Genomic DNA, 21,165 nt, shown 5'->3' with positions numbered 1-21,165 from the left:
CACTCTGCTCTACACTTTCCCTGTCCCTCTCTCCATCTTGGGTGCAAAGTAACCCAATAAGGGGTTCCCACCAAATCTATGTATAGTGAAGCCAGCATCCATCTTATCAGGTCATATCATCCCCAGGCATGGCTGGCCCAGCCAGGAGATACATAGATCACACAGTCTTATGGGACTGAGCTCTTAAATCTGTGGAATCTGACGCTAACTCCAGGTAATTAGAATCATATTTAAATTAGAGAAAAATGTCAGACAACTGTTGATGTTCAAAGTATTGGAAAATTGATTGCTGGTGTGGGAAAACCACTATATTTTACTGGGTTTCATTTGTTTGAGACTCTACTTTTATGAAAATAATAGCACTGCTACTCTGTGCTGGAACTAGGGGTGTGAATGTGTCCATCCCAGCCATCATATTTGCATTGTCTCTGCCTTCCTAAAGCACATGCTGGACACATAGTGAGTGATCCCACACTCCTTGAAATGGGTAACATTTCTATCCCAGAAGCCCTTCATGTGCCCCTTCCTACACAACCCATATCTCCCTCCCTTTTCTCCAAAAGTAACCACTCTCCTGATTTTACAGTAATCATTTCCTTACTTTTCTTCATAATTGTATTACCCAAGTGCATCCCCAAACACCGTAATTTAGTTTTTGCTTTGTGTGTGTGTGTGGAGGGCAGATGGAGGGACAGTTGGGATATATCTTACATCAAAGGAAAGCATTTTACAATGAGCAGTGGTTCCCAAACTTGAGTAAGCATCAGAATCACCTGCTTATTAAAACACAGAAGCCTCACTGGGCTCCACTCCCATGTGGGCTGATTCAGCAGATCTGAAGTGAGGACTGAGAATTTGCATTTCAAATCAGTTCCCAAGTGACGCTGATGATGCTGGGCCAGAACCACACTTCCAGAACCATAGATTTAGGGTACATGGGACAGGATCCAGGCCTGCTCTAAATTCATTTGTGAATAACCAGGCTTCTTATTTCCAATAATACTTGGAAATCAGGATTTGATGGCTCCAGAATTTTACAATCATCTGTTTATTTTTTTTCACTACACTGGCAAATGATGATTTGCTTAGCCAGTTTCCTTACATCCTAACAAAAGATTCTAGGTCTGAGATCCTGTGAGCTCTTGTATTTAGGCCATCATGTGGTGCCAAACCATCCCTCTATGAAGGTCAGAAGCCCTAAGGTGGCTGAGTTCTCTGGGATGATTAGCCTCTAAATTTGGATGCATTTTTTTATAAAAAGAGATCAGTAAAATCCTAAGATTCTCCATTTTGAACACAAGCCAGAAGGGAAGGTCTCCATCCCCAGCCACACCAAGTTGTCAAACACAGAAACTTCTCTTTGACATCTTTTCACTTTCATTACATTTGCCACTCCGGCTAGATAGCTGTGCAAACTGAAAGTATGAGTTGGATGGTGGTATAAACCTAAATGAAGACCCAATCTCTTCCAACAGAATTTATATGAGGTAAAAAGGAGAGTACTACAGAGGGAGAAAAACTAATATTTATTTCTGACTTTCTTTGCATCCTTCAGTGTGTTAGGTACTATGATAGTCAGTCTCCAAGATGGCACCCAGTGTTCCTCACCCTCCTATCTTGTAACAGTGTTGGTCTGTGTAACCAACAGAATGTGGCAGGAGACAGTATGTAACTTCCAAGACTAGGTATAAACACCTGCAGCTTCAATCTTTTCATCTTGGGCCTTTCTCTCTCTGTCTCTGTCTCTCTCTTTCACACACACACACACACACACACACCCCACTGACTCTAGGATCAGCCAGATGCCTTGTCATAAGCAGCTCAATGGAGAAGGCTACATTCCAGGGACTAAAGCCTCCAGCTGACGGCTTCATGAATGATCTTGGAAGTGGATCCTCCATGCCCAGTCAAACCTCAGATGACAGTAGACCCAGTTCCCTTTGCAGCCTCATAAGCAACCCTGACCTAGAACCTGAGTTAAACTGCTCCTGGATTCCTGGCCACCGAAACCATGAGGAAAAAAAAAAAAGTTTATTGCTTTAAGCTGCTAAATTTTGGGGTTATCTGCTATGAAGCAGTAGATCATAAATACAGGTGCTTTTCCAATTTACTCCCTTTAACCCGCAAATAGTCCTGAGAGATAGCTATTGCTGTATTTCACTGAATCTGATGTCATCATTTGCAAGATGCTTCATTTATTCTGTGATGCATTAATGAAGGAAGTGCTGTTATTTAAACTGTGATAGGTCTAAGATGCACTCCAATTTCAGGTATGTTACAGTGTGATGAAAATGTGCATCTTAGAATTAATGAAATGTGTTATCTGTATTTTGCAGCAGGGATTTCTTCTCACACATTGGGAAAATGACAGCTTTGTTTTTCATCCCCATTATTTAGCTTGGTGTGGAGTAACCACTTAGTATATTTTGAATAGAGAGGTCAGCTGTCTGAATGGATACAACCTGACTTCTAGAGCCATGCTGGGCTCATCATGGCTCTTGTTTTTAATTAAAGATCAATAAGGGGAATTTCTAAAAGAGTTGAGCACTCCTAATTCTCGTGTTAGTCAGAGAAAGGCTCTTTTCTGGATTTTTAATCATCACCATCCTCTGCATTTCCTCTTACTAAAGTGCAAATATACTGCTTGTGTCGCTCTATAAAATCAGCCCAAGCTGGCCCAACTCCTTAGAAGAGCTGACATCAAGTGTCTCTTCTCGCATACATTATCTGAACCAGACGTTATCATTCCCATTGGACATAGGAGGGAAAATAAGCTAAGAGACATTAAGAAACTTGCTTAAGATAATAAAACTAGAAAGTGATAGATGCAGGAGTGCTACCAAGCTGTTCTCACCGCTACCCCTCCCACATCACCAAGCCTTCTCTAAAGAACAGTAGTGAGGCCTTGTCTCCTGGCCTTAAACGATAGTCACAGCAAAGCAAAAAAGGCAGCCAACCCCCGTGAGAATTTTCAGTAGCCTCTAAAAATGCCTTTTATATGAATAGCCTGCTGTCTTTCATCTTGGGAACACAGAGTGTTTCATCAGCATTATCTCATTAGTCCTCATAGCCCCAGACTTTTCAAATAAATGAGTTAATGTTTGCAGAAAGTCCTTGAGAGCTAAAGACTAAGCACAGTATGAAGGTACAGCTTTATCCTAGAGCCTGAGCAGCCGTCACAGAGTCTGTTCAGCCTCTGTTGGAGAGCTTTCCTGTGAAAACACCAAACTTTTCAAGTCATGGAGAAGGAGCCAGGACTAGGGGGAAGAAGATCCAGCAAAGCCTGATTTGGAGATGGGGTGAATCTATAAAGCAGAGATGACAAAGGGGATTCCATTGGCAAACTCTGATCAATTATTGATGCCCACCTGATGGGCTGAGAAGGATCCTAAGGCCATGTCTGGGCTCACTGGTTAAGAGTTTGGGAAAGGTCAGTGAGGTCTGCCATGGGTGACAGGACAAGTGAGTTTGCAGCATATATTCCAGAAATTTGCCCTTCTTGCTACAGATCAGTGAGCGACTTTCTAAAATCATTTATTAGTTCTAGGAGTTTTTTGTTGATTCTTTTGGATTTCCTACAGAGACAATCATGTCAGCTGTAAACAAAACCAGCTTATTTCTTCTTTCCCAATCTGTATGCCTTTTATATCATTTTTGTCTTGTTTTGTTATATTAGCTAAGACTTCCAGTATGATGTTGAAAAGGAGTGATGAGAGGGGACATACTTGCTTTGCTCTTGATCTTGGCAGAAAACACTCTAGTTATTCACTTAAGTAAGATGTTAGCTGTGGATTTTTGTAGATATTCTTTATCAAGTTGAGGAAATTCCCTCTATTCCTAGTTTGACAAGAGTTGTTTTGTTTTGTTTTGTTATCATGAATGGGTGTTGGATTTTGTCCATATATTGGTATGAGATGTAATTTTTCTTCTTTTTTAGTCTGTTCATGTGGCAGATTACATTAATTGATTTTTAAATGTTGAACCAGACTTGCATTCATGAGCTAAATCCCACTTAGCTGTGATAGATAATTCTTTTTATACATTGTTAAGATTTGATTTGCTACTAGATTGTTGAGAATTCTTACCTCTATGTTCATGAGAGATGTTGGTGCCTAGTTGCTGGGTGATTTTAACATACAGAGTTGAGCTCCTGTTCTAAAGTTCAAAGGAAGAAGAAGTTATATGCAAAGTCTTCACATGTTGGGTGGCTCCTGAATCCCAGAGTTCATGACTTGGGTGAGGAAGATGATGATGAGGCAAGAATTAATGAGAGTGATAATAGAATGGAACTACTATTCTAATCCTTTTATTCATGGACAAAATAATAATAATATGACACAAAACTTTATAAATTACAATGATCTCATATAGGATCTAGTTTGACCATCCTAATGCTGATAGGCAGTTAGAGATTACATTATTATCTCCACTTTGCAAATTAGGAAATTGAGGCTCAGAGAGAAAAAAAATGACTTCTCCAAGATCACCAGTCATAACCCAAATCCCAGGTTCCTGAGTGAAAACCAGCACCCATTCTGCATGGTTCTTTGGCTAATCAAATTTCTGTGGACCTTTAGTTATTCAAATGTGCTTGTTATTTGGTAAAAGTCAAAGTCGGAGTCCAGTTGTCATTTAATTCCCTGAGGCATTAAAGGGGGAGTGAGGGGCATCTCGATGACTCAGTCGGTTAAGTGGCTGACTCAATTTCAGCTCAGGTCAAATCTCATGGTTCATGAGTTCAAGCCCCACACTGGGCTCCAAGTTGACAACATGGAGCCTGATTGGGATTCTTTCTCTCTCCCTCTCTCTATCCCACCCCGCTCAAACTCATGTTCTCTCTCTCAAAATAAACAAACGAACTTAAAAAAAATTGTTTTTAATAAAAGGGGGGATGACTTCCAAAGAAAAAAAGAAATCTTCAGAAAGGAAAATAGAACCACCCCCTTGTGGTCTATGGAAACCATTTCATTTAGTTTGCTTTACCCTCAGAAACAGAGGTGATGGGAGAGTAAAAGGTGTGGAGCCAAGAAAAGTGTGGTGCTCAGGGAAGGTCAAGGGAGCCTCTGCAGCCCTCCTCATACTTTCTCTGTATCTGGGTGTGGTTCTCCCACCTAGCACATCTACGAGCTTCCAAACCCTGATGTTCTCATCTGCATAGGGAGTCCTGAAGATGTGAATATGAATACTTCTCTCATTATACAAGATGAGACTCACCATTGCCTCTAGTGTGACGCTTCCCTGGGCCAAAGAAACGCCTAATTGCTCACAGATTACCTGACTCACAGGACACCCTAACCCTCTAGCCAGAGGTGCTAAAGACTGAATCATCCAACTTGCCTTTGCAGAAACTGGTTACTAATATGTCATTTCATTTCTGTCTCTTTCTAACCTCAAGCTTTGCCTGCCTCACATCCATGGCATGTCCTTGCTCCCCATACCTCTACACCCATGCACAAGAGGATGCATAGGTAAATGCAGAGGGAAGTTTCTTCTCAGTCTTTGCAAGGGTTTGTAGGTTACATATACCAGTGCCCACATTCACATACAAGCACACCCCACGATAAACACATTGGGACTTGGAAATGGAGTTGGTGGAAGATCTGGCTTTGACCCTAAACTATGGAGGGACGAAATGACTTATAATTAAGTTACTTATATCTCTGAAATTCTATTGTCTGTCCCACTCAGAGACATCTCCCGCTTGGAGGCCAAGACAGCTACAGTAGAAACTTTCATTTCCAAAATTGTGACATTGGAAATCGGCACTCCTTACAAACCTAGGGAGCTGGGGTCCTTGAAGGACACATAATATTCTCCTAGGGAAGTGGAGCAAGATCCAGAAGGGTGGTAACCCTGCATAGCTATTCAAGAACAGCAGATGTAGATAAAGCACATCAGAGTTTCTGTACATTGAACAGGCAGCAGCTAATTATATTGAGAATTTTTTTTTCTTTCATCCTAAGTTCCTGGTCATCATTAAAAATTTCCTCTGACCTCTATCATCTATTGTCCCTTTACAAGTTTATCATGTTTCCAAATCCATGATTCTCTTCTTATCTGCTATTTACTTTCTTTCCAAAGCTGCAGCCCTAAGGTCTGTGAGTTAAATAATTTGGGAAGTTTTGAGTTAAACAGGTTTTACAAGAAGACTTCTCAGAGTTTATGGAATGTTAATGGGTGTGGTGAATCTTCAGGAAGATTTGTCTTGTGTGTACTATTTCCCAGACTTTTTCCAAAGAGGTCTCATAGGACATCTGTTTAGTTTAGAAGATGCTGATGAAGTCCCAGAGACAGCTAGTATTTCCTCTGTTGTGGGCTGAATTGTGTCCCCTCAAGAAAGATATGTTGAAGTCCTAATACCTAGTACCTCAGAATGTGACCATATTTGGAAATACAGTTTTTACAGAGGTAATCAAATTAATCAAGAGGTTATTAGGGTGGACCCTAATGCAATTCAACTAGTGTCCTTCTAAGAATAGGAAATTTGGACACAGATATAGATATGCACAGAGACAAGTCTACATGAAGAGACATAGGGAAAGGATGTCCTTTTACAAGTGGAGGGAATGCCTGAGACTTCCAGAAGCTAGGGGAGAGTCCTGAAACAAATCCTTCCCTAGCAACTTCAGTGGGAGCATGGCTTTGCTGACACTTTGATGTTGGACCTCTGGCCTCTAGAACCGGGGGAAAATAAATTTCTGTTGCTCTGAGCTACTCAGTTTGTGGTACTTTGTTATGGCATCCCTAGGAAACTAATATATTCCCTAGTATCCATTTTTCTAGCTGGTTGGCCAGTAAACCAATTTCATTCTTTTCTCTCTCTACTTATTAAAATGTTTTTTAATTTCTATAATAAGCTTAAAAATAACAAAAATACCCATTCTTCTCCTGTTGTAATGGAAGTGTCAATTTTTAGTGAGACAAATGGCCATCTAGACTAGACGTCAGCAAACTCTTTCAGTAAAGATTTAGATAGTAAATATTTCAGGTCTTGTGGAACATAAGTTAACTTTCACAATTATCCATTCTGCCACTGCAGCAGGAAGGAAACCATAGACACTATGTAAACAAATGAGTATGGCTGTCTTTCCACAAAACATTATTTACGAAAACAGGCAGCAGACCAGATTTGCTGACCCACTGATCATTGAGTACCTGCTACCTGCCGGGCATTATTCTAGGAGCCATGAATACCAGGGTGAGCCACATGGTCAAGGGCTCTGCATACTAGAGCTTGTAAAATATTGTTTACAGCTGGGTCGTCAGCACCTTGTACAGGACAGGGCATGTAGTGGTCAGTTCAGATATACTGAACTCGTGACTGATTGAAAATCCCTTGGATGAAGAGATGAGCCAAACCTTTGGGGTGCTGGGCCAGGGGGAAACTCTGGGTTCCCTGGAATGCTAACTAGAGCACAACAAAAGAACCTCTATCGGCAGTTCGAGTCCTTACCAAGGCAAAAGCAAACAAACCAACACTGGTACTATATGCACCAAAAAAACACGTACAAGAATGATCATAAGAACATATTTCCAAAGATACAAAAGCTGGAAACACCCCAAATATCCATTAATAGAATCAGAGTAAATAAACTGTATTATTTTCAAATAATGGAACACTATACAGCAAAGGACAAGAACTCCTGCTACATAAGACAACACAGATGAATGCCAAAATTACTACAAATTGAAACCACCTACCTTCCAACCCCCACTTGGACACTGAGGACTAAAACCATAAACTGCTCCACAGCTTACTGTCCATATTACCATGATTTTATTACTCCATAGTCTTCATTAACATAGCTTTACTATTCCAGGATACTCTTGCCCAGGCAAATAACTTTATTTTTCATTATAGAACTTCCCAAAAGACCCCATCATCTCTTCAATAGAAAACATCAAGAGTTCATATCTCAGGAGTCTTTGAACCTTTCACCTCAAAATCCTTGCCATGCTTTTCCCACAGTCCTAAATGATAGAATTCCTACAAATCCTATTCAAGTCTTCGCACTGAAAGACTCACCTGAACCAGAATCAAAATCTCAAATTCAGCCTTTTCCTTCTCCCTCCAATGAAAGTTCTTTCAAGGTGGTATTCTCCCTGATGGCCGTAAGCAATACATTCAGCGTTGTCTCATGAACAGATTGTTCTGCTGATATTTCAGGAGTCAACATTCAACAACATAACGTTCAGTGAGAAAAACCAGACACAAGGAAAGCATGCTTTATTATTCAATTTCTATAAAGTTCAAGCACAGACAGAACTAATCTATGGTGATAGAAATCGGAACTGTAGTTACTCTGAGTGTGTGTGGTGATGGTAGGTACATACTGTCTCAGAGAGGACACGAGAGAGTTGTCTGAGTGCTGGGAGTCCTACATCTTGATCTAGATGGTGGTTACATGTGTATAAACATATGTAAAAATTCACTGAGGTAGGGGCACCTGGGTGGCTCAGTCTGCTAAGCATCTGGCTTCAGCTCAAGTCATGATCTTGGGGTTCATGAGTTCGAGCCCCAAGTTGGGCTCTGTGCTGACAGCTCAGAGCCTGGAGCCTACTTTGGATTCTGTGTCTCCCTCTCTCTCTGTCACTCCCCCCCTTCATGCTCTCTCTGTCTCTCTCAAAAATAAATTGAAATTTAAAAAAATTCACTGAGCTACACATTTTTGTGTGCATTTTACTACATGTAAAAAATTTACATTTCAATAAAAGTTTAAAAAGTTAAAAACTTAACCTAGGTGTCAGAGATTATTGACAGAACTGAGTGTAGTTTTAGAACATCTACTTTAGCCAAGGGATTAAACAATAGGGGGTTAAGTATTCTGTGAGATCCCAACCTGGCCCACTTTTTTAAAAAGTATCTAAATTGACAAAGATGAACAAACACAAAAATTATTTTGTGTTAAAAGGGGAGGAAGGACCATTTTTACTAGCCTGGGGTGGGTGACAATTTCTCTACATAATGTGCTGTGAATCATCTCCACAAACCAGGCTGGACCATGTCCTATAACCCCATTGTTGACCATCCCTCTCATCTCAGAAGAGGAAAATGAGGAAAATTCAAGCTATGCTACAAAAAGCCCTGATAAAAGGCCAATTCTCAAAGTAAAAGCATTTCATTGCTTTCATTTTTAAGAATGGAAAAACAGATATGTAACTGATATTTATAAAAATCTTATTTGGTAGCTAGACTAAGTAGACACCACGTACTTACATTTCCCAAACACAGAGTGGGAATTATAGCCTCCCCACAATATTTTTAGCCTGTGGTTACTGCCTGTCTCACCTGACCCAGCCCTTCAGCTAATTTCCTGCACAATTATTCTCCAGAGTTCACTGAAGAATGACTCCTCTGTCCACCGAAAGGAACAATGGTTTTCTCATATACTTGGGGATTTTCCTTCAAAGACTGTGGATGACTCCCTGAATGATTTCAGGAATGAATATTTGTTTTCTCATTTTTGCTTTCTTTCCAAATGTAGTATGTGTTTATTGTAAAAACTTTAGTAGGTATAGATAGGCAAAATGAATCAAGACAAAAATCACCCAGAATCTAACCAAAATTACTTTTTAGTGCATATATATAATAAATATAAATATAAATATAAATAAAATTTTATTGTGCTGACATTTTACCAAACCAGTTCCTTGTTGGACATTTAGGCTCTTGTTATTTTTCTTGGTATAAATACTACTCCCAAAATTATCCCTGGAACTGAACATCTTTTTGTTTATTTGTTTAGGTTTTATTTCATAATCATAAATTTAACTTTGCAATCAAGCTACACTTAGAGGGGAATAAGGAAAATATGGAACCCATAGAACTGCAGTGAAAGCACAAAGATTATAGGATATTTCTAGTCGATGGGGGTGAAGGGATACCCTCCTGAGCTACAGAAGGAATGGGCTGGTAGTTAAGATAAAACACAAGCCAAATTATTAGATTTGTCCACAATCAGCACTGGTGATCTTCTTGCTGTGCTGCCATTGCTGGACCCAAAGCAGTCTATACTTCCAAATATTCATGCTCTCTCTCACTTTGCCAAAAACCACATGCCGACCACCCAATCACTCAGGTGTGGCAGTGCAGATGAAAAATTGAGAACTGTTTGTGTTGGGTCCAGCATTTGTCATGGACAAGATACCAAGACCTGTGTGATCCAGAATGAAATTCTCATCATCACATTTCTCCCCACAGATGGACTTGCCATTATGGATTATGAAGTCAAGTCACCTGGCACATAAATCCTGGAATAATCCTGTGACAGCAGGAAAATTTATAACCAAATCCTTTCTCCCCAGTGCTCAGAGCATGAAAGTTTTCTACTATCTTGGGAACTTTGTCTGCAAACAGTTCGATGGAGATTTGACCCAAGAGCTTGCCATCCATAGCAATGTTGAAGAACTCGGTGGAGTTGACTGTGGCTGGGAGGCTCAGGGGGCTCCGAGTGGTGGCATCTGCAAGGCTGAAATCAAATATCCTTAATGATTCTCCTAAAATAAATTACTAGAAGTTATAGATATATAGATAGATGATAGATAGATAGGGAGGTAGATGGTAGGTAGACAGATGATAGATAGGTAAATAGAATAGACAGATAGACACATACACACATACACTGGGTTAAAAAGGATATGCAGACCTTACAGATTGTTGCTTTTCTGAAAAGTTGCACCAAATCCCATACCTGTTCCCATGGTAGGTAAGCATCAGAGGAAACATAGTCAAAAGGGTCTCACATGTGTACAAGAAACAAACTGTAGTGAAGGTAATGCTCCATCAATTTCCTCAGACTTTACTTCAAGAGATTCCCTATATCTAGCAAGTTATTTATAAATTTGGCAACTATGGTAAATTTATACTCGGAGGGAACTATCTAACCTTTGGGCCATGTGTGCTATTCAGGTGACTCAGATTCTACAGTAATTGTATTGCTTTTATGTTGCCAGGTGATATAATAAGCTGTTTTGGTACAATCTCTGAGGGAATTTCCAGTCAAATTGAAGGGTTTGGAATATTATAGACCCACCATGTGAGCTATAAATATAAATAAACTAGGGTAGAAGGTGATTTATTTTGCTATTTCCTCTGGAAAATGGCAATGTCTACTATTAAAGAATTTACAAACTAGGGAAAACTTTGAGTCACTCAAACTTCAGCTCTGGGGTGGGATGACTGAGGGTCACAGGGACCTGTCAAAGTCCCCTTTGGGTGAGTGGAGAGGCTGAGTCAGTGTTGGAGGAGACAAGACCCCAGCACCTGGGCAGGGGTAGCAGAAGAGGAAGAGGGGGCCAAGGACAGAAACCAGCAAAGCATGGGTTTTCATGTTAGATTGACCTGAAGTCATATCATAATATGCCTTGGGCATATTACTTAACTTCTCTGAGCTTTGACTTTGTACAGTGGAGACAAGCAACACTTCCTAGGAATGCTGAGAGATTTCAGTGAAATAATATGTGTAGAAACTAAGTATAGTAACTGACCCATCGAAGGAACTCAATAAATGGTTGCTATTGTTACTATCATGATTAATCATTATTATTGTTGTTGCCTTGAGGATAAACTTTAAGAAAAAGAGGTGCTTATACCTGATCATTATGCCTCTTGTTTGGATTTTCTCTTTCAGGGGCTCTTAATCTGGTGCCCAAGAATTCCCAAGAGACCCAGGGATAGATACCTGGGAGAAGGGGTGTTAAACTCCAGAGAGGAAAAAAAAATGCCAATGTTTTTACTAACCTGTAAGGAAAATATAGTATTTCCTTTGTTATGACTACATGAAACAATTCACAGTAGTATCAGCAATGCTGATCATGCTTTGATTAACAATACAAAACATATATGATTATAAACAATATATAAATTATATGTTACTTCTGTATCAAAAGTACAGTTGTTCTTAGACCCACCCCCTAGACCACTGCCTGCCTTCCTGTCTACAGAGGCTGGTGTGATGGAGCTGGCTGTCAGGTAAACTGTATTATAATTTTCAAAAATATTTTGATAAAAATATCACAATATTTTATCAAAAACATTTTGATGAAATATCACAATTCGATTAAAGATCATGCTTTATTTTATGCACTTTTAAATGGCATTCTTCAAAGAAGTCTGTAGTCTTCATAGGACTGCCAGAGGGAGACAGAAGCACAGAAAAGATTAGAACCGTTCCATGGGGAAGCCACTGTAGGGCACCCAGCACACAGGAGGGACTCTGCTGTCCAACAGCCCGAGAAGCTCCTTTATTAACTCATCTATTACCCAGGCCAATAAACACGAAAAGCAGAAAACTTCTGAAGATAATTCCCAATAGATCAGGGAATCCTGTCTCTTGAAAGGGCCTAACTCTGTATAACAGATATAAAATATCAAGGGAGAAAATGTCTGTTACCCTCCCCAGGAGCCTGATGCCTCAGGCATCCAGTAGAAAGCACCTAAGTGGTGTAATGACTCCAAGGTAATGGCACAGCAACAGCAATGCACGGAGAACAGAGAAACGTAGAAGAAGGAGAGGATGAGGGAGAGAAAGTGGGATAAAAAACCCAGAAGACACAAAGCCCTAAGCAATAAGGGCTGCACACCCCTCAGGCTGTAAAAAAAAAAAAAAAAAAAAAAAAAATAGGGAGAGAAGTTTTAAGCTTATTTATTTATTTTGAGAGAGAAAGGGTGAGAGCACACATGCACAGCATGCACATGAGTAAAGGAGGGGCGGGGGGGTGGAGAGAGAGAATCTCAAGCAAATGCACCATCAGCACAGAGCCCGATGCAGGGCTCGAACTCAACAACCATGAGATCATAACCTGAGCCAAAATCAAGAGTCGGACGCTTAACTGACCGAGCCACCCAGGCACCCCAAAAGGGGGAACCTTAAACAAAGGACAGTGAAACTAAACAAGAAAAAAAACTTGTAGTGGATACTTTATTTTGTTCTATTTAAACCATCAAAGTTGGGGGGTGTTTCCCCATGGTCCTTCTGCCGTTCCTCCCCCTGCCCCATTTTCCCATGATGCTGATGAAACTGCTTTAGTCCGTTTCCCATCTTTTCCTCATCCAACTATCCAGGCCTTTTTCTTTGTCAATACATGATCCTTGGTGCTTGTCTCTGAAGGACAAAAAGTGTTCTACCTGTTAGAGAAACAGGACCTGCCAGTACTCTCGGCAGCATTGCATATTTTGATGCCTTCCTTTAGCTCAGGGCACTCTCAACCAGCCCTCCCTCTCTGGGCAAGTGTCTGTCTCTTATGAAACATGAAACACTTCAAAAAGGCCTCTTGCCAGAGATTTGCAAGCATATGAATGGGAAACACCATATAAACAGTGAAAAAAGACACATCTTTTCAAGTTTTTGGATTTTCTCCTTCACGATCTTAAAAAAAGCAATTAGAAATCTTTCCTTTAATAAACCCAGGCATAGATAATAGTAACTGGAGTGTGATACTTATCCTTATAATGTTTCTAAAAAACATCACTCAGGCCAGAGTTTGTCTCAGCTATGCTGAGGACCGACCGTCATTCAGTCTGTAAATTACCTCATGGATTTTCTCATTCCTAAAAAAACAGTTTGCTACGCTCAAACACTGACATCACATGAAGATGCCAGCTTTTATACACATTTATAAAAGTAGAATATACGGAGTATGATACACTAGTACAAAGTTTTACAAATTAATACAAGTAAAATATATAAATTACAATGAAATAAAGGAAGATCGTGGTTCTGTTGTGGGGTGGTTCTTTTAGCAGTCGTATCGCTGTAAAGAAAATGAAATATGCATTACGTTACAATCAGGCTAAACAAACAACGATGCCATGTTAGTCCTAAAAGTTCCTGTTTTAAGCAAACATAAAGTGGGCTGATCTCCACTACCCAGAGCTTTTGGCCAACAACACTGAGAGCTTGGACAATGTTCCTGAAATGTTTCCTAAACAAACCAGATCCATTGTCCTCTCTTAGGAAAAGCTGCAGGAAAGGGCCATGGAAACCACAGCTTACTGGTGTTTGCTTGGCTTCGAATGCGTTTGGGGTAGGCTTTTAATCTTAGGGATTTAAGAGATAATGCCATGGGAGTTTCACACAGGAGTGGGCTCAATATGGGTAACCTTCCCAATTAAGTGCTACCAAGTTACAGACTTGACTCATCTACACTAAAAACCTTGCCCTCTGAAAGCGTCTTTTGTCTTAGAAACAAAAATAGCAGATCTGCACTGTGGTGTCTGTGAAAAAGCCATCTCTTTGGTGACTCAGACGGGAAACCCCGTGGGACTACTTGCTCCCCACCCCCGCTCAGAGAAGAGGGTCACTCTGGCAAATCACTAGAGCAATTTTGGTCATTGACATATTATGCCTGTCCCCAAAATGCACAAGTGCTGATGTCCAAAGGGGCCTCACCTAATTTAAACTCTGCCTTGTATGAAATCCAAGGCTAAAGATAGGTCACATTAGAGTAAGTCTGAGAGGACTCTCCTCTGCCTCTCCCCAACCATATTGCCTGGAAACAACTTCATATTGAAGGTTTCCCACTGTGCTGTTTTCTTGGAAATTTGGCAGGCTCCCAAGGAAATTATTAATCTTGCTGTACTTGCCTGATAAGGAAAACTAGATTTTTCTTTTAACGTCCCCTCAAAAATTAGAAAGTTTCCTTTTATTCATAGCAAGGTTTTTCATGGTAGCCACATGCTTTCAGTTTTAATTAGATTTTGTCTTATTTTAAAAGACAGTTAAGAGACCTTGAACCAAAGGAGTAAATGATTAGGAAAATATAAATTAAATAAGTTTCTGTTTACCTAATCCTGTTTTACAGAATAAGACATAAAACTAACCTCCCAAAATTGAACCAAAGCTGGACTTCCATCAATTCATTACTATGTGGTTTTTTTTTTTTTTAGGAGGATATAGAAACAAGAACTTTCCCCACTACTAACAAATGCATACTTCTCTCTGAAATCATATCCCCAGGAAACAAGTGCTTCCTGGTTTTCTTTCACCATGAAAGGCTTTTTTCATGAGCTGCTATTCAAAGGTTATTAGTGATTCTCTGTGCTTAGCTGTTTGGGTATTTTTGTGACTCCTTATTAGAAGGCATTGTAGAAAATCCAACAGAACAGCAAGTGTTGCGGACAGGTTGAGAGCAGGAGCTCGCATAAAATGACCTAGGGTTTGAAGCCTGTTACTTCCTGCCTAGGTGATCTTAGACATACTGCTTAATGTCTGACTCATAGTCTCTTCTGAAATGTGAGTTTAGCTCCGTGCCTGGTGCAATGAACATTGACCACTATTTGCATATACTAGTTGGGAACATGAGAGCAAGCAAAATTGTGTCTCTTTGGCCAGAGCAGGGGTAGTGAAAGGGGCAGTGAGTTTGCTCTTGAAAGGAAACTTTGGGTACGGGCAGCATTTTCCTATATACACAGAGCCAACTATTAAAAAAAAAAAAAAAAAAAAGATAACCCAGCAACCATGATATTCAGGAAGCTTATTACTGAAAGCAAAATTGAATGCTGTAAATGCTTTGCCACAAAGATGATGTAGGAACAAACGTTGGTAGTTGGAGCAGAATCTGATTTTGCCTTTTTTTTCTTTATGATGAAAATAACAGTGTGTTACAGTAATTGAATACCCCAGGGCCGGGCTGTGACATTTTCACAGCTCTTACCTGTTGGCGAGAGCAGCAATAGCCACATATGCCTCCCATCACACCATTTATTACTTGAATGAGACATAAGATGAATTCAATTCCACCCAGGGCCAGGAGGATGGAAAACAGAGAGACGTTCCATTCTACAATATGCTTGGGTTCCGTGCACTGGGACCATGTGGAGGTATCCAGAAGGTACCTGTGGATGAAAAGAAGAAACTTCTGATATATGACCACATCTAAGGGGATGTCTCATAAGCTACTTTCTGTGTGGTGCTTTTTTGTTCAGAAAAAAAGAAACTAATTCAATGACCTGTGTCAAATTTTTCTAGTCTGTCATTTCACAAAGTGACAAATTCAGATCTTGCTGCAATGATAAACATAAAATTCAACAAAGATTATTGAGCACTCATTGTGAGTTAGACCTCAAGCCAGAGCCGGGGATATAATGGTGAACATGGCATGGGTTCTGCCTTGGAAGAGCATAGCATCTAAGGGAGGAGACAATATGCAACCTCAATGTAACCAGTACACTGATCAGGAAGACCAAGTGTGAGGAAGGGCATCTCCCCTAGGCCAGGAGAGTACCTGCTTATGTAACTATTCCACAAGTCTGAGCTCCATGAAGTCCGGAACCAGACCTTTCATCATTGTATAAATAGACCCTAGATCAGTATCTAGTACATAGTAGGTACTGAACACATTTTAAAAGTAATTGAATGATAAATAATCTGAGGTCACTTTGTGAAATGTTAGCAAACCACACTGAAGTCACATTTGACTATACACACACACACACACACACACACACACACACAGAAGTCATATACACGTATATATACAACTTAGGAGACTTTCTAAGTACCTGGATATTCTTACAGTCTGAAAAATTCTATCTCCGATTGCTCTTTTAGAATTTCAGCCTTTGCTACATCATAAAGCATTTGGATTCTTAATGAAATAGGATTCAATCGTGGGAAAACCTACAACTGACTTAATCCCACAAAGAGGTCTGGTATAAATCTTTTCTTATCACTTCTTCCTACCACAGCAGAACAAAGGGGCTTAGAATTAGAGACCTAACTTTGAATGGTTCATTGAGCCAATCAGAAACTCAATGTGTTGATTAAAAAAAAAGAATTCTGTCCTTATGACCCCATCTTTCTGCATATCAGGAGGTGGGGGGAAGTTGTAATTTTAGGACACAATGTAAAAAATTCCTTTGTCCCCATCTGGCTATTGAGCAATTAATCACTGGCTTGTGACCTTTAGTTATTCCTCATATTGAAATCCCTGGACAGGTTGAAGTGAGGAATGATATAGAAGCAGAAGGCTTCTTACAGAAGCTGGGGTGGCTGGTGGGAGGGGCATACAATCAAACAGCTGTAAAATGCTGAGTGATATTCTCACTTCTCCTTGCATTCCAGCTTCACCAATCATGATCTTTTTTGGAGGTGGGTTTGTGCAGTAGCTTGAATGTCTGTGCATATATAGCCAATTTCCACTCACACATTCAGTATGTTCTGAACAAAGTTGAATCACGATCCATAACTATATCGGCCACCCAAATTTCAAACCCCCGTAAAGCTAACATTTGTTCAGAGGCTACTATTGGGTTGTATTCATTGTCAGTTAGCAGATAATATTAACAGCCAACAGAGGTCAGCCTCAGAGTGTGTCAGCTTGTGTGATAAATACTTTACATTTATTATCTCATTTATCCTATGACAACTGCCATTGGTTTTATTTTACAAAGTAACTGAGAAACACAGAGCTCAGTTCACTGTTTCCTGGTTGCTGAGGGAGAAATGCAGAGCTGGGATAAAATCCAGGTCCACATAATTCCATGTTCACGATTTTACAAACTCACTGTATGCTATACAATTCATGGGGGACAGTCTCGATAGGGTAAGGGCAATTGAAATTCATTATTCATATTATTTCCACTCGTGAATCTCATAACGAAGCCTTTCAAAATTCAACGAAGGATGTCATTCATTTGCTGTCATGTACATCGGTTTCTATGAGCTATTTCTGTTCTTTTCTCAGTAATAGATAAGAAATAAGTACCGACATAAAACAATGGAGCTTAAATTATCCTGACGCTAAGATCATGTATAAGACTGTCTTATGTAGCCTGATCACTTTACTTTTCTTTTAATTTTTATTATTTAAAAATTTTTTTTAATGTTTATTTATTTTTGAGAGAGAAAGAGAAAGAGAAACAGAGTCCAAGCAGGGGAGGGGCAGAGAGAAAGGGAGACAAAGAATCTGAAGCAGGCTCCAGGCCCCCAGCTGTCAGCACAGAGCCTGAGGCGGGACTCGAACTCACCAACAGTGAGATCATGACCTGAGTTGTAGGTGGACAATTAATGCACTGAGCCACCCAGGTGCCCCGCCTGAAGGGTTTGTTGTACATAGCGATTATGTTATATTGTGAGTGTGTGTATGAGGATAGTATGATCAATCGGGGAGTTGGTTAAATTCAGATGCTTTCCATCCATAAGGATTCCACAATATTTTCTTATAAAATAGTAAAACCAGCCAACTGTTTTGGTATAGTGCACACACTACATAAGCACGAACCTTACAGCCAGGCTGCCTGGCTATCATGTCCTAGGAATGTGCCTTTGGATAAATTACTTCAGCTCTCTGTGCCTCTTTTTCCTCATCTGTAAAACAGGAGCAAGAGTGGAAGTCAACTCCTAGAGTATCATGAGGGCTGAACCAGCGAATCCATTTAAAAGCACTTAGAGCTTCTCCAGGTCAGAGACTGGGCATCCACCCTCTGACACCACTGCCTGGTGCCTGAGTCACCGCCTGGCTGAGTGCACGGATACATGGATAATTGATGCCTTTCTAACTCGATGGGATTGCCCCTATACCATGCGGTGGACAAGAATGTGTGGTCGGACAGGGAACAATGACTTACTGTCCGTCGGTGTTGGCAAAGGTGTAGTTCCACTGGCCAAGAGAATCACGACATACTGGCCCTTCGGCCAAGCCCAGGGCTGCCACGATGACGCAGTAGCCAGATCCTGCAATCCCAATGAGGGCCGCCAGGACGGAAGAAAGCATCTAGGGAAAGGAGAGACGGCAGAAGTGAGCCGGAGCGTCGCACCTGCCTCCCAGGGACCCCTTTCACCACCCGAGCTGGAGCACCTACCGCGCATCTCTTGCCACAGTTTTCGTGGCCACAGCAGCCACAACAGTCGTCCTGCTCCAACCCAATGAATACGAATGCCGGCAGGAACATCTGGTTAGAAAACAATCAAATTAAAATCACCATCTTTCCCCACATTAAAGCCTGTCATAAGGGTCAGGCTAAGCATCTTTTGGTAAAATACCTTGCTTTCTGACAATGTGGAATGGCTTTGGGTTAGGTCGGCCCAGTATCACAAAGAATGTAAAACTATGAGGGGGAAACAAACAACACCTCTAAATGAAATATCTGCTTGTTTTCATGTAATGTGTCAAAGCATTCTTTAGGGTGAAGGTGTCATATGGGAGGGATAGAATAATAACCCATAAATATGTTTCTTCCACAAGAGTTCCCTAATGTAGTCCCAGAGGCAAACTCTGTTTCTGTTACACCCCGCCTTTAATTCGTTTTTTCCCCCCTTGTACACATAGATGATACAAGTCTTTAATATAATAATTGAAATGTTTTTGTAAGTGGGAGAGATGAAAGCAGCATATAATATATAAAAACCGTTTCTTTGATGACGCGATTGTATGGTTGTTGCTTCACAATAAAGCTCCTTATATAAAGTAAGTATGAAATACTCTGAGTTTGATCAAAAGAAGCCTAAACAAGGGTGACGTTATATTAAGGACAAACCATTGTTAACATGGCAGCGATAGTTAAATTCAAAACCGATTTGCCATACCATAATTAGTGCATTAAATTTAAATGTTTTCAGGTCTTTTCTTGACTAAGAAAAATATTCTGTGTGGTATGAGCAATTCCACAAAATGTCTTTTTAAACTTCTCAATCCCAGCATTTAAAGTGGCAAGCTCGAGTTTGTCCACATTCTTTCCGTGCTGTGGTTGAAGCTAATACTTCCAGCTCCCAGGTTGGCAGGCAAATTCCTCTCACTTCAATTAAAAACAAACCTTGGAAAAAACAACACATTCCGCTGTTAGCTTCAGATCCTGATCTGCTGCTAACGGGAGGATTTTTCCTAGACACCACACCCAGGATTACATAAAGGAGAAAATTTATCCTTCTTTTTAAGTAGCAATACACTCATAATTGATAATTTTTCCTGTCACAGATGTCTGAGAATAAACAGCAGATAATTTGGATCCGAAACTGTTGATTTAGACAGAGAACCAGTGACGCCCTCCCAGCTCCCTAGGGCAAATGTTAAATGCCTACCCACTTCAGTTCTAGAAACTCTAGACACTCTCAGATCTGATTGAAAAGCTAATATCTGTTTTCTAGCTGTAAAGTGAGAGAGCTTAGCGAAAAGGAAGTTCGTTGTTGGTTGAAAGACGACTTTGTAAAACGTCTGATAAAATTAATACACTAGACGTAGCTCAACTTTTGTGCAATCTGCTTTCAAAAGAAGATGAACAAAAATAACTGGCTTTGGAAATAGGCATTGTAGAAAACTTTCCATGAAAACACCTCTTTAACAGAAGAGACTTTTTTAAGCTTGTAATAATTCTGAACAACTTACCAGCAAGCCCCCTCCTACGATGCCAGAAAAGAACCACACGAAGCGGCTGAGATGGTTTTCGGAGGCATATTTTGTTTCCCCATTTGGAAAGTAAAGCAAAATATTAGCTACAATGCACAGGATGGCCAGCCACACCAGAGAATGTCCGATGCACCGTGCACATTTTCCATAACACATGGTGGTGGCAGAGGCTGCGAGGATTTCCCTCTTCACTCTGCAGCTCAGTGATGGCCAAGTCAGAAGAGAGTATGCCTGTCTGTGGAGAAAGCAAAAGCAGTTCTCAGCCCATTCCTGCAACCTCTTAAATACTCAGTTCTTAGTCACCGGGTTGGGGGAGGGGGAGGCGGTGAGGTACTTGGCTTTCATTGGTCCTGATTGCAGGCTCTGGTTGGGGTGGGGGGAGGTAGGGGGAATGTCCCGCCCTTGCAATGAAATCCTTGAGACAAGCGAAACCAGGGTAGGGATGTGGGAAACAGCCTCAGTCTTAAGCAAGAAAGAAAATGATTAATCTTCACCGAGAAATTCACAGTGCTACTCCTTCACAGGATGAAGAATTGACAGGAACGCGTAATACAACTTTCCAGTAACTGTCAAGTGTCCGTAGTGTGACCGTGCCGGTTGAGGCTGTGAAAGGCAGCGAGCTGTGATCCTGCTCCATGCAGCTGTTTGGACAGCTTCCAGTCTGAGGGCTGTGTGTTCACTTCCCCTGCTGCACTGACTTAATTCCAGACCTGGGGCAAGTCTCCTGAGCTCTGAGGTTGTCTCCTTGTCTGTTAAAGGTAAGGTGTCTAAAAGCCATCACCCACAGATTTGAGGTGGCTGTTGGGAAAATTACCAACCAGG

General features: G+C 40.7%; 1 protein-coding gene and 1 pseudogene across 3 annotated transcripts; both read right to left on the bottom strand.

Moving 5' to 3' along the window:
* Positions 1-8,210: 8,210 nt before the first annotated feature.
* LOC128777375 (peptidyl-prolyl cis-trans isomerase A-like) lies at positions 8,211-10,701 on the bottom strand (annotated as a pseudogene).
* On the bottom strand, positions 8,211-20,612 carry TM4SF1 (transmembrane 4 L six family member 1). 3 transcript variants are annotated; one of them, XM_019439309.2, is made up of 6 exons: positions 20,323-20,610; positions 18,803-18,892; positions 18,569-18,714; positions 15,655-15,835; positions 13,694-13,752; positions 8,211-10,469 (listed from the first exon to the last, which is right to left on the bottom strand). In XM_019439309.2, the coding sequence occupies exons 1-5, from the start codon at positions 20,497-20,499 to the stop codon at positions 13,738-13,740; spliced, it is 609 nt and encodes a 202-aa protein (XP_019294854.1). In that variant the 5' UTR covers positions 20,500-20,610; the 3' UTR covers positions 8,211-10,469; positions 13,694-13,737. The 3 variants fall into 3 exon arrangements, with proteins under 3 accessions (XP_019294854.1, XP_053759702.1, XP_019294864.2); XM_053903727.1 differs by lacking the exon at positions 8,211-10,469 and having other exon boundaries at positions 12,907-13,752; positions 15,638-15,835; positions 20,323-20,612; XM_019439319.2 differs by lacking the exon at positions 8,211-10,469 and having other exon boundaries at positions 12,907-13,752.
* Positions 20,613-21,165: the final 553 nt, after the last annotated feature.

This window comes from Panthera pardus, unplaced genomic scaffold, assembly GCF_024362965.1.
Source record: "Panthera pardus isolate Hobbes unplaced genomic scaffold, ASM2436296v1 HiC_scaffold_16, whole genome shotgun sequence".
Classification (NCBI taxonomy): domain Eukaryota; kingdom Metazoa; phylum Chordata; class Mammalia; order Carnivora; family Felidae; genus Panthera; species Panthera pardus.
The sequence above is the reverse complement of the archived record's forward strand: the minus strand, read 5'-3'. Positions and strand labels throughout refer to the sequence as shown.